Here is a 17619-nt window from a genome sequence, read left to right as displayed (position 1 = left end):
ACCAGATCAAGTTGGGCTGAAGGGCGTTTGTGTATGTTGTAATGCTCATGACTGTCTTACATGGTTCTGCCAAAGAAGAGGGAGATCATTTTCAGCTGTCAATAATCAGTCACGTATTCAATTGATTCTGTGATGTTAGTGAGGATTAAACCCAGGCTAAGGCTCCAAATCATAAACACAAGAGATTCTGCAGATGCTGGAAATCCAAAGCAACACACACAAAATGTTGAGGGAACTTAGCAGGTCAGGCAGTTTCTATGGAAAGGAATAAACAGTCTGTGTTTCGGACTGAGTCCCTTCATCAGTCCATTCCTGATGAAGGTCTTCAGCCGAAAATGTCGACGATATACAGTATTCCTCTCCATAGGTGCTGCCTCACCTGTTGAGTTCCTCCAGCATTTTGAGTGTGTGTGTGTGTTATTAAGGTAACAAAGGGATGCTTGCTCTCTGTCTGAGCACCACTGTGAGACCTCAACCTCAACACTTTCACCTCTGTTCTCTCTCAGCCAAGAGATGACACTTCCAACATCATTACCCGAGCAGCATTAGTGATGGTTCGTGAGTTAAAGCATCTCGCACAGATCTGAACCCAACATCTCCTGATTCTCAGGCAGAAGTGTCACTCAATGAGTCACAGTTTACAGTGTGAAGGTGATACATAAATCGAAGACGTTGTTGCTGCCGCTTCTCTAGGCTACAGGGAAAATGATCTCTTATAAACTCATCTATGAATGCTTCTTTGCACTTGCCCTCATTAGTACCTCACCTCCTCGCTGACTTTTCCCTTGGTGATGGAATGGCATCTCCAGCACCTTTTATATCTGCAACCAGGTTCTTCTGGAGATACAGTATCACTGCAACCCAGACGAACACCATTCGGCCCTTTGAGGCACTCCCAGGTCCCTGTGCAGAGATCCAGTCAATCCCTTTCATAACCGGCGCCACGGTAACATGATGGTTAGTACAATACTATTACATCTCAGAGAGTCAGAGTTCAATTCAGGCGCCACCTGTAAGGAATTTGTATGTTCTACCCATGAATGTGTGGGTTTCCTCCAACATACAAAGACGTACCAGTTAGTAGATTAATTGGTCATTGTAAACTGTCCTGTGATAAGGCAAGGGTTAAATCAATGGGTTGCTGGGTAGTGCTGCTCATTGGGCCTGAAGGGCCTGTTCCACACTGTATCTCTAAATAAATAAATAATACTTTAACAAGTCTCTATCCAACTTCCTTTCAAAGCTCTGATTGACTCCGTTTCCAGCACCCTGATAGGTATGCTGCACCCTCTACAAAATCCTCTCCTCCAACCCTCCACAAATCTATTGGAACTGAAAAAGAGGTGAGGAGCACCAGAGGGAACCAATGGGTAGGCAAGGAGATAAGGTGGGAGAGGGAAAAGGGGATGGGGAATGGTGAAGGTGGTGTGGGGGAGCATTACCAGAAGTTTGAGAAATCAGTGTTTTTGCCATCAGTTTGGAGGCAACGCAGATGTTGGTGTTGTTCCTTCAGCCTGAGTGTGGCCTCATCACGACAGTAGAGGAGGTCATGGATGGACAATTCAGAATGGGAATGGGAAGTGGAACAAAAATGGTTGTCCACTGGGAGATCCCACCTCTTCTGGCGAAGCTGTTTCCCAATCTATGTTAAGTTTCACCAACGTACAGGAGGCCACACCAGGAGAGCCGGACGCCGTATATGACCCCAACAGACTCACAGGTGAAGTGTTGCCTCACCTGGATGGACTGTTTGGGGCCCTCAATGATCATCAGGGAGGAGGTGTAGAGGCAGGTGTAGTACTTGTTCCACTGACAAGGATAGGTGCCAGGAGGGAGATCAGTAGATCAGTAGGGAGGCACGAGTGGACAAGAGAGTCGCATAGGGTGTGATCCCTGCGGAAAGCGGAAAGTGGGGAGGTGGGTGGAAGGAAAGATGTGCTTGGTGGTGGGATCCCATTGGCAGAAATTCCAGAGAATTGTGTGTTGGACATGGAGGCTTGTGGGGTGGGTAGGTAAGGACAGAAGGATGGGGCAAGAGCAGATTTGCATGAAATAGAAGAGATGTGGATGAGGGCAGCGTTGATGGTGGAGGAAGGGAAGCCCCTTTCTTTGAAATGAAAAGTCTCATCCTGAGAGCAGATGCGGTGGAGGCGGAGGAGTTGAGAGAGGGGATGGCGTTTTTACAAGTAACAGGGTGGGAAGAGATATAGTCCATGTAGCTGTGAGAGTTGTGGGTTTAAAATAGACATCAGTAAATAAGCCGTCTCCAGAGACAGAGACAGTGAGATCAACAAAAGGGGAGGGAGATGTCAGAAATAGACCAGGTAAATTTGAGGGCAGGGTGGAAGTTGGAGGCAAAGTTGATGAAGTCAATGAGCTCTGCATGGGTGCAGGAAGCAGCACCAATGTAGTCGTCGATGTAGCGTAGGAAAAGTGGGGACAGACACTAGTATAGGCTTAGAACATAGACTGTTCCACGTAACAGACAAACAGGCAAGACTATCTTGGATCCATGCGAGTGCCCATGGCTAGACCTTTTTTTGATGGAAGTGGGAGGAGCCAAAGGAGAAATTGGTGTGAGTGAGGACAAGTTCTGCGAGGTAGAGGAGTGTGGTGGTGGAGGGGAACTGGTTGGGTCTGGTGTCCAGAAGGAAATAGAAGACTTTGAGGCCTTCCTGGTGAGGGATGGAGGTGTAAAGGGACTGAATATCCGTAATGAAACTAAGATGATGGGAGCCAGGGAACTTGAAATCATTGAAAAGATCCAGAGCATGTGAAATGTCACGGATGTAAGCAGGAAGGGGCTGAACTAGAGGGGATAAAACAGAGTTGAGGTAAGTAGATAAGAGTTCAGTGGGGCAGGAACAAGCTGAAACAATGGGCCTATCTGGACAAGCAGGTTTGTGGATCTTGGGTAGGAGGAAGAAACAGGAGGTGCAGGATGCAGGAACTATGAGCTTGGTGGCAGTAGATGGGAGATCCCCGGAGCTAACAAAGTTAGTGATGGTGTTGGAGACAATGGCCTGGTGTTCGAGCGGTAAGTAAAAGGAGGTGTCTGAGAGTTGTCGCTGGGCCTCAGCAAGGTAGAGGGCAGTCTGACAGACTACTATAGCACCCCCTTTACCTGTATTGTGAGCAGCTTTGGACCCCTTAATTAAGAAATGATGTGCTGACATTGGAGAGGGTTCAAAGGAGTTTCTTGAGAATGATTCTGGGAATGAAAGAGTTATCATATGAGCAGCAATTGAAGGCCCTGGACCTGTATTCACTGGAATTTAGAAGACTGAGAGGGGATCTCACTGAAACCTATCAAATGTTGAAAGGCCTAGATAAAGTGGAAATGGAGAGGGTGTTTCCTTTGGTGGGGGAGTCTAGAACCAGAAGACACAGCCTCAAAATAGAGGGACGTCCATTTAGAACAGAGGTGAAGAGAAATTTCTTTAGCCAGAGGGTGGTGAATCTGTGGAAATGACGGAGTGAATTGATGGGTTGAATGGCCTAATTCTGCTCCTATGACTTATGGTCTTTTTTTTTGTCATGGGCCTGCGTGCATGCAAGTCTGTGTGTCTGCGTGTGCATGCGTGCGAGTCTGTGCATGTGCGTCCGTGATGATGTCTTTTTCATGGCTTTTACAAGCGGTGGAGTGAGAGAGAGAGACTGTGTGGCATGCCACTCCTCACACAGACATTCTTGCAGTATGTTCCCTTTTATTTTTACAAGGTCGAGTTGTGATCTCGACACTCAACCCGGCACGGATGGAAAGCATACTCGGGAGTGGCCCCGACTAGTTTCGAACCCGGGAAGCTCCGCTCCCGGGTCCGGCACCAATGTCGTTGCGCCACCAGCCGGCCCATGTCATATGGTCTTATATTATTATTCCAAAGACCTATGGGTTCGAATAATTGGTGACATGGTGTAATTGTAGGGATACGGGCGTATTGGGACTGAAGGGCTGGTTATTGTAAAAAAAAAGACAAAAATACAGCACCAGAAACAGGCCCTTCAGCCCAACTTGTCTACACTGACCACAGTACCCATCTCAGGATCAAGGATCAACTTCATTTACCATGTATTAGGAATTTGCCATGGTGTTGGTTGGGGTGCGTTAACCTAGTCCCATTTGTCTGTGCTTGGCCCATATCCCTCTCAACTATTCCTATCCAAGTACCTGTCCAAATATCGTTTAAATTTTATTAATGTACCTGCCTCAACCACTTCCTCTGGCAGCTTGTACTGAACGCGCTCTGCACAAAATCTCTCCCCTCTCTGCTTAAACCTACACCTTTTCATTGGGAAAAAGACTGTGTGTATTTATGCCGTCTATCCCCCCTCCTGATTTTGTACACCTTTACACAGTCACCTCTCACTCTACTGCACAAGGAACTATGTTCATTAGACCCTAAGGCATGGGAGCAGAATTAGGCAATTGGTTCCATTGAGTCTGCTGCGCCATTCCATCATGGCTAATTTATTTTCCCTCTCATCCCCATTCTCCTGTCTTCTCGCAATAACCCTGTTCTTAGTAATCAAGAACCTATCAACCTCTGCTTTAAATATACTGATTGACTTGGCCTCCACAGCCGCCTGTAGCAATGAATTCCACAGATTCGTCTCGCCAACCTAGTCCCAGTGGGGCTTGGTCGCGGCCTTACACTCACCTTTGCTCTCTGGTGCAGGTTTGACATGGTCTCAGATTTCAACTCGCTCTTGTTCTTCCGACACAGCACAGTGGAGATGATGATGATAATAACAGTTACTACGCCGACGGGAGCCAGAACCGCAGCAATGATCCACAAGTTGTTCGGAGGGTTCTTCACTACAGCTGCAGAAAGAGGAAACATGTTAAGACCACAACTGCTGCTGACAGTACAAATCTCGACCAAAATTACAAATGATCTAAGAAAGAATATGCTGGCCTTGGAGTGGGACCAGAGGAAGTTCACGAGGATCATCCCAGGAATAAAAGAGTTAACGCAGGAGGCATGTTTGATGGCTGTGGATCTGTAGTTGCCAGAGTTTAGAAGAATGAGGGGAGAATCTCATCAAAACATACCGAATATTGAAAGGCCTTGGTAGAGTGGACATGGAGAGGATGTTTCCTTTTGTGGGGGAGTCTAGGACTAGACAGCACAGCCTCAGAATAGAGGGATGACCATTTAGAACAGAGATGAGGAGGAGTTTCTTTAGCCAATGATGGTGAACCTGTGGAATTCATTGCCACAGATGGCTGTGAAAGCCAAATCATTGAGTATATTTAAAGTGGATGGTAATAGGTTCTTGACTAGTAAGGGCATCAAGGTTATGAGTGAAGCCAGGAAAATGGAATTGAGAGGGAAAATAAATCAATGTGATCAAACTGCAAAGCAGATTTGATGGACCAAATAGCCTAATTCTGCTCCTATTTCTTACCATCTAATGACCTGGGGCTCTCTCTCCATGGCTGCTGTTACCATTGAATGCTTACAGCTGGAGACACAAGAGACTGCAGGTGGCAGCTCGATCCACACTCCCACCATCCTCTGAGTGAGCTTCCCCCTCATTTTCCACTTAAACAGTTCACTTTTCACCCTTTACTGGTTCTCTGGTTCTACTCTCTGCTTGCATTTACCCTATCTATACCCTCATAATTTGGTATCCCTCTATCAAATCTCCCCTCATTCTTCTTGTCCCTAGGGAATAAAGTCATAACCTAGAAACATAGAAAACCTACAGCACAATACAGGCCCTTCGGCCCACAATGCTGTGCTGAACATGTCCTTACCTGAGAAATTACCTAGGGTCACCCATAGCCCTCTATTTTTCTAAGCTCCATGTACCTATCCAGGAGTCTCTTAAAAGACCCTATCGTATCCACCTCCACCACCGTCACTGGCAGTCCATTCCACGCACTCACCACTCTCTGTGTGAAAAACTTACCCCTGATATCTCCTCTGTTCCTACTTCCAAGCACCTTAAAACTGTGCCCGCTCGTGTTAGCCATTTCAGCCCTGGGAAAAAGCCTCTGACTATCCACACAATCAATGCCTCTCATCATCTTATACACCTCTATCAGGTCACCTCTCATCCTCCGTTGCTCTAAGGAGAAAAGGTCAAATTCACTCAACCTATTCTCATAAGGCATGCTGCCCAATCCAGGCAACATCCTTGTAAATCTCCTCTGCACCCTTTCTATGGCTTCCACATCCTTCCTGTAGTGAGGAGACCAGAACTGAGAACAGTTCTCCAAGTGGGGTCTGACCAGGATCCTATATTAGCTGTAACATTACTTCTCAGCTCCTAAACTCAATCCCATGATTGATGAAGGCCAATGCACCATATGCTTTCTTAACCACAGAGTCAACCTGCGCAGCAGCCTTGAGTGTCCTATGGACTCGGACCCCAAGATCCCTCTGATCCTCCACACTGCCAAGAGTCTTAACATTAATACTATATTCTGCCATCATATTTGACCTACCAAAATGAACCACCTCACACTTATCTGGGTTGAACTCCTTCTGCCACTTCTCAGCCCAGTTTTGCATCCTATCAATGTCCAATATCCCGCTGTAACCTCTGACAGCCCTTCACACTATCCACACCACCTCCAACCTTTGTGTCATCAGCAAATTTACCAACCCATCTTCATCCAGGTCATTTATAAAAATCACGAAGATAGGGGTCACAGAACAGATCCCTGAGGCACACCACTGGTGTCCAACCTCCATGCAGAATATGACTCGTCTACAACCACTCTTTGCCTTCTGTGGGCAAGCCAGTTCTGGATTCACAAAGCAATTTCCCCTTTGGAAATCATGCCTCCTTACTTTCTCAATAAGCCTTGCTTGGGGGTGGGGGGGGTACCTTGTCAAATGCCTTGCTGAAATCCATATACACTACATCTACTACTCTACCATCATCAATTTGTTTGGTCACATCTTCAAAACATTCAATCAGGCTCATAAGGCACGACCTGCCCTTCACAAAGTCATGCTGACTATTTCGAATCATATTATGCCTCTCCAAATGTTCATAAATCCTGCCTCTCAGGATCTTCTCCATCAACTTACCAACCACTGAAGTAAGACTTACTGGTCTATAATTTCCTGGGCTATCTCTACTCCCTTTTTTGAATAATGGAACAACACCCGCAACTCTCCAATGCTCCAGAACCTCTCCCCTCCCTATTGATGATGCAAAGATCATCACCAGAGGCTCAGCAATCTCCTCCCTTGCCTCCCACAGTAGCCTGGGGTACATCTCATCCAGTCCTAGTGACTTATCCAACTTGATTCATTCCAAAAGCTCCTGCACATTCTCTTTCTTAATATCTACATGCTCAAGCTTTTCAATCCGCTATAAGTCATCCCTACAATCGCCAAGAACCTTTTCCATAGTGAATGCGGACGTAAAGTACTTATTATGTGCCTGCTATCTCCTCGGGTTCCATACACACTTTTCCACTGTCACATTTGATTGGTCCTATTCTTATCCACTTGCTCTTCGCATACTTGTAGAATGCCTTGAGGTTTTCCTTAATCCTGTCCACCAAGGTCTTCTCATGATCCCTTCTGGCTCTCCTAATTTCTTTCTTGAGCTCCTTCCTGCTAGCCTTATAATCTTCTAGATCTTCATCATTACCTGGCTTTTTGAACCTTTTGTAAGCTCTTCTTTTCTTCTTGTCTAGATTTACAACAGCCTTCGTACACCATGGTTCCTGTACCCTACCAGCCTTTCCCCATCTCATTGGAACGTACCTATGCAGAACTCCAAGCAAATATCCCCTGAACATTTGCCACATTTCTTCCGTAAATTTCCCTGAGAACATCTGTTTCCAATTTATGCTTCCAAGTTCCTGCCTGATAGCCTCATATTTCCCTTTAATCTAATTAAATGCTTTCCTAACCTGTCTGTTCCTATCCCTCCCCAATGCTATGGTAAACGAGATGGAGTTGTGATCACTATCTCCAAAATGCTCTCCCGCTGAGAGATCAGACACCTGAACAGATTCATTTCCCAATATCAGATCAAGTACAGCCTCTCCTTTTGTAAGCTTATCTACATATTGTGTCAAGAAACCTTCTTGAACACACCTAACAAGCTCCATGCCATCTAAACCCCTCATTCTGGGGACATGCCAATCGATATTTGAGAAATTAAAATCTCCCACGACGACAACCCTGTTATTATTACACTTTTCCAGAATCTGTCTCCCTATCTGCTCCTCAATGTCCCTGTTACTATTGGGTGGTCTATAAAAAACAGCCAGTAGAGTTATTGACCCCTTCCTGTTCCTAACTTCCACCCACAGAGACTCAGTATACAATCCCTCCATGACTTCCTCCTTTTCTGCAGCCGACACTATCTCTGATCAGCAGTGCCACGCCCCCACCTCTTTTGCCTCCCTCCCTGTCCTTTCTGAAACATCTAAAGCCTGGCACTTGAAGTAAACATTCCTGCCCCTGCACCATCCAAGACTCTATAATGGCTACAGCATCATAGCTCCAAGTACCGATCCATGCGCTAAGCTCAACCGTTTCGTTCATAATACTCCTTGCATTAAAATAGACACATCCCAAACCGTCGGTTTGAGCTCGTCCCTTCTCAACCATCTGCCTATCCTCCCTCTCACACTGTCTCCAAGCTTTCTCTGTTTGTGAGCCAACCGCCTCATCCTCCGTCTCTTCAGTTCGGTTCCCACCCCCCAGCAATTCTAGTATAAACTCTCCCCAATCGCCTTAGCAAACCTCCCTGCCAGGATATTGGTCCCCCTGGGATTCAAGTGCAACCTGTCCTTTTTGTACAGGTCACTCCTGCCCCAAAAGAGATCCCAGTGATCCAGAAATCTGAATCCCTGCTCCCGCTCCAATCCCTCAGCCACGCATTTATCCTCCAGCTATTCAACCTTTCCCTTTAACTTTGGTCCTCAAGTTCGGGTGCCATTCTTGTAAATTTTCTCTGCACTCTTTTAATCTTATTGACATTTTCCCTGGCGGTGACCTCACCAATGTCTTATACAACTTCAACATAACATCCCAACGCCAAGTGACAAAAGCTCTCTTTACAACTGTTTCTATCTGTGATGCTGCTTCCAAGGAATTATGGATCTGTATTCCCAGATTCCTTTGACCTACCTCACTCCTTGGTGCCCAACAGCTCACCGTGTAAGTCCTGCTCTGATTTATCCTCCCAAAGTGCAACACTTCACACAGGTTGAGCATTAAAGAGAAACAATAGCTTTGTGTCATCCGCAAATTTGCTGATCCAGTTTACCACATTGTCATCCAGATCACTGATATAGATGACAAACAACAAAGGACTCAGCACCGATCCCTGTAGCGCTCTACTAGTCACAGGCCTCCAGTCAGAGAGATAACCATCTACTACCACTCTCTGTCTTCTCCCATGAATCCAATGTCTTATCCAATTTACTACATCATCTTGATTGCCCAGCTCCCATAGGCGACCTTGTCGAAGGCCTTGCTAAAGTCCATGTAGACAACATACACTGCTTTGTTTTCATCAATTTTCCTGGTAACTTTCTTGAAAAAATCTATAAGATTGGTTAGGCATGATCTACCATGCACAAAGCATTGATAGTTATCCCCATTCAGTCCTTATCTATTGAAATATTTATACATCCAACATGATACATGAATACATACAGCACAGTACAAAAGTCTTAGGCATGTATATATAGCGAGGATGCCTGAGGCTTTTACACAGTACTGTGGAACAGAGAGCGAGTTTGTAAATTTAACAGGAGCAAAGCATGTTGGAAATGGTGAAGGTGGAACGCTGTGGGCAGGGTGTGAGACAGGTGGGAGAGAAGGACTGCCAGTGGCGAGGGTGGTGTGGATGCAGACACACCCTGAGACACCAGACCAGGTCATTTGATTTTATTGATCATTACAGAATGTCTCTCTGGTGCTTCCCACTCCCTCCTTTTCCCAACCATGCTTCCCCTCTCCCTGCCTCTTCCCACTCTCAGTCCACAATCGAGACCCATAACAGAAACAGGTTTGTCATTACTCACATATGTCATGAAACATGTTTTTTTTTCACAGCTACAGTATAGTGCAATACATAACATTATTACAGTGCTGTGCAAAAGTCTTAAGTGTCCTAATTATGTATACAGTATGTACCAAAGACTTTTGCAGAGTGCTGTATATATTCCTGTTTAATGTTTAATTGAAGGAATTTATGCTTAATTTCACAATTCCACATTTCTCACAGCCTAAAGCTGCAGAGACTGACAGTTGTGTCCAAATAATTAATTGTGCAGCATAATGCTCTCGTTAATATGTTTTGGTTAATGGATAGTGGGATTCATTTAAAATACATTCTGGTCTACTTATTAAACAATAGAGACAATCTGAATTTTATTATGGTTCTTTGAAATGACTAAATTACATTATGTTCTGCCTAAATCAATGAAGGGGAAAATGCCAAATGTTTATTCTACTGAAGTACTTAGGTTTCACTTCATTGGCTTCCAATCTGGACAAAAAGGCCAAACTTCCAAAGATAAAGATTAGCTTTATTTGGTATATGTACACTGAAACATTGAAACACAAGGTGAAATGTGTTGAGGATGTGCTGGGGACAGGCTGCAAACTGTTGCCACACCTCTTATGTGAATACAGAATGCCCACGACTTACTAACCCTCAGCAGTACATCCTTGGAATGTGGGAGGAAACTGGGCCATCTGGAGGAGACCCACATAGGCATGGGGAGAATGTACAAACTCCTTACAGACAATGGCGAACGTTGAACCCCGATCTTACAGCTGACGTTGTAAAGTGTTGAGCTAGTGTGCCGCCCTACCCACCTATTCAATTACTGCCATTACACTCACAGTGACATTACATACAGGGAGATACTGTATGTGAGGAAACTGTTAGTGAAAAACCAACGACACCAGAACCTGTCACCCAACTGTTATTCAAAGCAATTGACATAGGAGCAGAATTGGGCCATTTAGTCTTCCTCATTTGCTCCGTCATTCCATCATGGTTGATTTATTACCCCTCTCAACCCCATTGTCCTGCCTTCTCCCCATAACCTTTGTCACCTTTACTAATCAAGAACCTATCAACCTCCGCTTTAATGATTTGGCCTCTGCAGCCACCTGTGGCAATGAATTCCACAGATTTTCCAACTTCTAGCTAAAGTAATCTCTTCTTGTCCCTATTCTAAAGTGACATCCTTCTACAAACGTATTTTGAGGTCGTGCCCTCTGGTCCCTAGACCTCTAGGTCACTTTGGAAACATCCTCTCCTCATCCCCTCTATCTCAGCCTTTCAATATTCAATAGGTTTCAATGAGATTCTCCCTTCCCCCATTCTTCTAAACTCCAGTGAGTACAGGCCCAGAGCCACCAAACGCTCCTCATACATTAACTTTTTCATTCCCAGAAATCATTCTTGTCTACATCCCCAACCCCTCAACCCTTTTCTACTAGTTATCTCCCCTCTTTCTTTTCAGTGCAGATGAAGGTCTCCAACCAAAAAGTCAACTGTCCATTTGCCTCCAGAGGTGATGCCTGACCCGCTGAGTTCCTCCAGCATTATGTGTGCTACTCCAATTTAAAAGAGGTGATGCAATTTCATCTCTTCAACACCCTCTCTGATATTTTACAACATTTAGCCCTAATTCAAACCAGCACCACTCCCGTCCTTTCTTCAATCCCTGATGCATTGCAGGATGAGAGAAATCCATTCACTCAGTGGACTAATTCAAGTTTACTGTTATCTGTACTAGTACCTGTTGACAGAGATGCAATGAAAAACTTGCAGCAAACATCACAGGCACATAACATCAGATACACAACATCACTGTTCCCACTAAGCTGCCCAGGTACCTGGCCACACAGTTACTGAAATGCTCCTGTGAACAGCATTTGTTACCATGCAGGTGGAACTTTCTTTTATATGATGTTAACATAATTATGAAATTATGCTAATATAATTTTGAAAATTGTTATATATAATTGTGAAATAACCTGCAATTATGAATATGATCCATAATTTTTTCTAAATAATAAATGTACCACAACCTTTATAGTTGCATTATCAGTTTCCAGTTACAACACTGCTACAAATTGTAACAATAAACGCAGAATGGAAGTCAGTAGCTCACTCTTAATAAACCACTGGCCTGCTGATTGCTGATGCTATCTAGTCAAAACATTTTATTTTTGCCATTGGACTTGTCAGTTGTTTTGACTGCCTGACATTGTTTACTTGTGTTGTGAGCTGTAGTTTGTGCTTGTTTTGATGAGCATTTTATGAAAAAAAAACATTTAAAGTGCCACACAGTTTTCAGCCCATGTAAATATTTTCTGCTTAGAACAATGGTTGGTCCAAGCTGCTATATAAAAAATAAAGGGAATGTTGCATTCACTACTAAAACATAAATTATACTTGATTTTCACAAGAAAAACAGAAATAGAACAAAAGTAAGTCCACTATAATGCATAATAGTTAGAGTGTTACTGTACTGAGGTGGCGATTAGGGTTGTGCGAGTTGGTTGAAAGACCAAGTGGTATGTGATCTAGAACCTGGTGATGTAAGATTCTGTACCTTCTGACTGATGGTAGCTGCAAAAGGACAGCATGGTCCAAATGGTGGTGTAGATACAACCAATAGTGGGGAGACATGTGCCAGTGATGTATTGGGTCGAGTCCATTGCTCTCTTTATACATTAGACAATAAGACAGAAAGGCAGAGTTAGGCCATTCGCCTATCACGTCTACTCTACCATTCCATCCTGGCTGATTTATTATCCCTCTCAACCCCATTCTCCTGCCATCTCTCCATAGCCTTTCATGCCCTTACTAATCAAGGACCTATCAAGCTCCATTTTAAATTGATCAATGACCTGGCCTCCACAGCAATCTGTGGCAATGAATTCAGTAGATTCACCACCCTTTGGCTAAAGAAATTCTTCCTTACCCCTGTTCTAAATGGATGATGCTCTATTCTGAGGCTGTGCCCTCTGCTCCTAGACTCCCTCAGTATAGGAAGCATCCTCTCCACACCCACTCTATCTAGGCCTTTCAACATTCAATAGGTTTCAATGAACTCCCCTGTTATTCTTCTAAACTCCAGAGAGTAAAGGCTCAAGCCATCAAAAGTGCCTCATAAGTTAACTCTTCCACCCCTGTAATCATTCTCATGAATCTCCTCTGGATCCTCTTCAATGCAAGCACATCTTTTCTTAGATATGGAGCCCAAAACTGTTCACAATACAAGTTCATAAGTGTGCTCTGCTCAGTGCCTTATATAGGGTCAGCATTACATCCTTGCTCTTATATTCCAGTCCATACTCCCAACTGTGTATTCCAGTCCATACACCCAACTGTATATTCCATCTGCCACTTCTTTGTCCATTCTTTCAATCTGTCTAAGACCTTCAACAAACTTCTTCCTTCCTTAACACCACCCACCCCTTGACCTATCTTTGTATCATCCACAAGCCTTCAATTCCATCATCCAAATCATTGCCATATAACATGAAAAGAAACCAACCTCTGCGGAACACTACGAGTCACCAGCTGCCAACCAGAAAAGGCCCCCTTTATTCCTACTCATTGTCTCCTGCCAGTAAGCCAATCTTCTATCCAGAAATTATATATTTCTGGTAATACCATGGGCTTTTATCTTGTTAAGCAGCCTCCTGCATGGCACCTTGTCAAAGAGTTGTGAAAATCTAAGTAAACATGTCCTCATGCCACGGGGTTGCCTGTTGCAGCTGCCCAGGGAAAGAGACTCAGGAGGCAGTATGGAAGACAGCTGGAATCCGTGATGGACTGGGGACTAGCCCCTCCATTTGGTGCTGTTCTCCAGAGTTTGCTCAGTGGAAGACGGATTGGATCATGGTCATCTGCTGCTGCACTAGCCTATGATGACAACCATCTTTGACTTCCCTTGTCAGTCACAGTTGTCTCATCCTCTCTTTAGAATACTTCTTCATCTTTGGGATGAACCTATCCCACCCCTTCCAAAATACCCCCAGAAACTTCAGCCATTGCTGTTCTGCCATCATCCCTACTAGTGTCCTCTTCCAATTAACTTTGGCCAGCTCCTCTCTCATGCCTCTGTAATTCTCTGATACCCACAATGTCATACCTGCTAATCTCTAACTGCACCCCAAGATCATCTACCTTATTCCGTATACTGTATACATTCAAATATAACGCCTTTAGTCTTCTATTTGTCTCCCTCTTTGAGTTTTCCCTCATTATACTTCAACTGACTGCAATTTTGCCCGATCGTCTGCCTCTAGTTGTATACCAACTGTCCCATCCTCAGACCTATCACTCTGGTTCCCGTTCCCCAGACAAATTAGTTTAAATCCTCCCCAACAGCTCTAGCAAATCTAGGATATTTGTCCCCTTCAATTTCAGGTCTAACCCGTCCTTTTTGTACAGGTAACACACTCAAAATGCTGGAGGAACTCAGCAGACCAGGCAGCATGTATGGAATAGAGTATAGTCGACGTTTCAGACCAGGACTCTTCAACTCGGCCTGAAACGTCAACTGTGTACTCTTTTCCATAAGTGCTGCCTAGCCCAGTGAGTTCCTCCATACTTTTTGTGTGTTTTGCTTTGGATTTCCAGTATCTGCAGATTTTCTTGTGTTTTTGCTTCTTGTACACGTCATACCTTCCTCAGTGATCCAGAGATCTGAAACACTGCCTCCTGAACCACTTCCTCAGCCACTCATTCATTGTATTCCAGCTCTGACTAGCACATGGCACTGGGAATAATACAGAGATTACTACCTTGGAGGTTCTGCTTGTCAGCCTCTTCCTTAACTCCCTATACTCACTACACAGGACCTCTTCCCACTTTCTACATCTGTCATTGATGCCAATGTGCACCAGAACCTTTGGCTGCTCAGCCTCCCTCTTGAGGATCTTCTGCAGCCGATCTCAGACATCCTTGACCCTAGCACCTGGGAGACAACACACCACTCTGGTGTCTTTTTTTATGGCCACAGAATCTCTTGAGAATCCAGCTAACTACTGAGTCTCCTATGGATGCAACCAGTCAGGATACTTTCAACAGTGCATCTGTAGAAGTTTGTTAGAGTATTTGGAGACAAGCCAAACCTCCCTAACTTTCTAAAGTGTACCTTTCCTGGTGATTGGTTTCTGCGCATTATGTTGCATCTATCTTCTCAAAACTTTCAAAGGAACAAGTCAGACACTGTTGGCAAGGTGGTTACCAGAGAACTTCATCCACACCCAGGAGGTCTCTGTGAAAACCAGCAAGCAGAAGAATTTCCTTCCCTTCAACCAGTTAGTTCTTGAACCAACCTTCACAACTCTAATTTCCCCAGTTTAGCAACTCTATGACCACTCTGCACTAGAATGGACTTTGCTTTTGCTTGTTATAGTTGTGGTTTCTCAGGTTTACAATTTGTGATAAATTTACGTTTTCCTTGTGAATGCTGCTTACCTGATGGCATGCATCTGTAATTTTGCAGTAATGAGTTTTTCATTGTACCTGTGAATTGAAAATAAACTCTGTGTCTTGTGATTTTCCGCTTTGCCCCATTAACCTTCATACCTGTCACGGTCACCTCAGACCTATCCATGGTCTTCACAGTTCTGTCACGAGAACTGCATGGAGTAAACCCTGATTTTACCGCTGAAGTCTAACTCCTGTCAGATCCAAGGATCCCCTAATCACCTCCCTTCTCCCAAGGAGGCAAGGGGCTCACTTACGCTCCGCCTGCACGTGGACGCGGTAGCCGAGCTCCAAGGCCATAGACTGTGGGTCAACGGTGTTCAGAATCTTTGCCGCTGTGGTGCCCAGCAAGGCTCTGCCATCCTCCAGGGCGTAGTAGGTCAACTCAGCCGGGTTCCTGGGGCCAGCGAGGCGATTCATCCTGACCAGCTGCAGAGGAATGAAAAGCAAGGCACAAACATCAATCGCCACTAATGCCTCTATCATGGCATTATCGTAATGCCATCGACCCTGGTTTAACTCACTCCTCTCTCTCTAAACAGTGATACGTTCTCCCTGTGAATGTGTGGGATTCTTCCACTTTCCTTCCTCATTCCAAAAAGGTAATGGGTATAACTGGGTGGTGCAGGCTGTTTGGGTCGGAAGGGATTTTTATTGTGCAGTATCTCTGAATGGGAGGCAGGGTGGAGATACATCTCTACCAAAGGAGGTGTCAGGCACTCCTTCTCTCTGTCAACCTGCAGGTCACCCTTGGGCAAGGTGTACCACCTGCTTAGACCCTCAATCAGGGTCACGTGAAGCTACGGGAGCAGGTGGCGGGTGGTCGTATGAGCAGCTGGTGCATGTCACAAGTCCTGGTTATGTGACCACTGATGCCAGACAGACAGTCTCTGAAGAGTACTGATAACGGCTGGGATCACCTGTGCTGTAAAGACACTGCCCAGAAAAAGGCAATGGCAAACCACTTCTGAAGAAAAATTTGCCAAGAACAATCATGGTTATGGGAATAGCATGATCACCTATGTCATACAGTATGAATGAATGATCTCTAAATAAATTAAATAAATACTAACGCTCATAGTGCTGGGAGCATTGTACAGCCCTTAAGGGGGGTGCAGGTAAAAGGGCATTCTAGGTAAAATCATGCTGGAGAAAGGAATGGAAGAAAAGCATTTACTCTATCTTTACCCCTCATAATTTACTATACCCCATGGATAGGTATATGGATGGTAGGAGTATGGAGAGCTATGGTCCCAGTGCAGGTTGATGGGAGTAGACAGTTGAAATGGTTAGACATGGATGAGATGGGCCGAAGGGCCTGTTTCAGTGCTGTACTTTTTTATGACTCTATAATATCTCCCTTCATTTTCGCGAGCTCCAGGGAATAAAATTCAAACCTGTTCAACCTTTCCCTATAACTCAAGTCTCAAATCCCGGCGATGTCCTTGCAAATTTTCTCAGCATTCTTTCAATCTTATTAATATCTTTGCTGCCAGTATGTGACAAGAACTGCACACAATACCCTAAATTTAGAACATAAAACATAGAAATCTACAGCACATTACAGGCTCTTCGGCCCACAATGTTGTGCCGACCGTGTAACCTACTCCAGAAACTGCCTAGGATTTCCCTACCGCATAGCCCTCTATTTTTCCAAGCTCCATGTACCTATCTAAGAGTCTCTTCAAAGACCCTATTGTATCCACCTTCACCACCGTCGCTGGCATCACATTCCACTCTCCCACCACAAATTTGGCCTCCCCAATGTCTTATACAACTTCAGCATAACTTCCCAACTTCCCTCATCAACACTCTGATTTATTTAGGCCATACCATTCACAAGGATCTGTGTGGGATAAGACCATAAAACATAGGAGCAGAATTAGGCCATTCAGCCCATTGAGTCAGTTCCATCATTTTACCATGGCTTACCCATTTCCCTTTCATCTCCATTCTCCTGCCTCCTCCCCATAACCTTTCGCAGCCTGACGCAACAAGAACCTACCAACCTCTGCTTTAAATACTCCCGAAGAACTTGCCTTCACAGCTACCTGTGGCAACACATTCCAAAGATTCCCCATCCTCTGGCTAAAGAAATTCCTCCTAATCATCTTTTGCTACTAGCACACAAAGGAATATAAACTGCACACAAAAGCTTGT

At 44.7% G+C, this 17619-nt stretch overlaps 1 protein-coding gene across 1 annotated transcript in view; it reads right to left on the bottom strand.

Moving 5' to 3' along the window:
• The window catches only part of kiaa1549la (KIAA1549-like a), a 260253-nt gene that overhangs the window by 105489 nt on the left and 137145 nt on the right, over window positions 1-17619 (bottom strand). Inside the window, exons 12-13 of the mRNA XM_072271383.1 lie at window positions 15717-15888; window positions 4659-4822 (exon numbers count right to left, since the gene is read on the bottom strand). Of these exons, the coding sequence (XP_072127484.1) occupies window positions 4659-4822; window positions 15717-15888 (336 nt within the window). The remainder of the gene's footprint in view (window positions 1-4658; window positions 4823-15716; window positions 15889-17619) is intronic.

This window comes from Mobula birostris, chromosome 11, assembly GCF_030028105.1.
Source record: "Mobula birostris isolate sMobBir1 chromosome 11, sMobBir1.hap1, whole genome shotgun sequence".
Classification (NCBI taxonomy): Eukaryota; Metazoa; Chordata; class Chondrichthyes; order Myliobatiformes; family Myliobatidae; genus Mobula; species Mobula birostris.
This window is presented reverse-complemented; position numbering and strand designations above follow the sequence as displayed.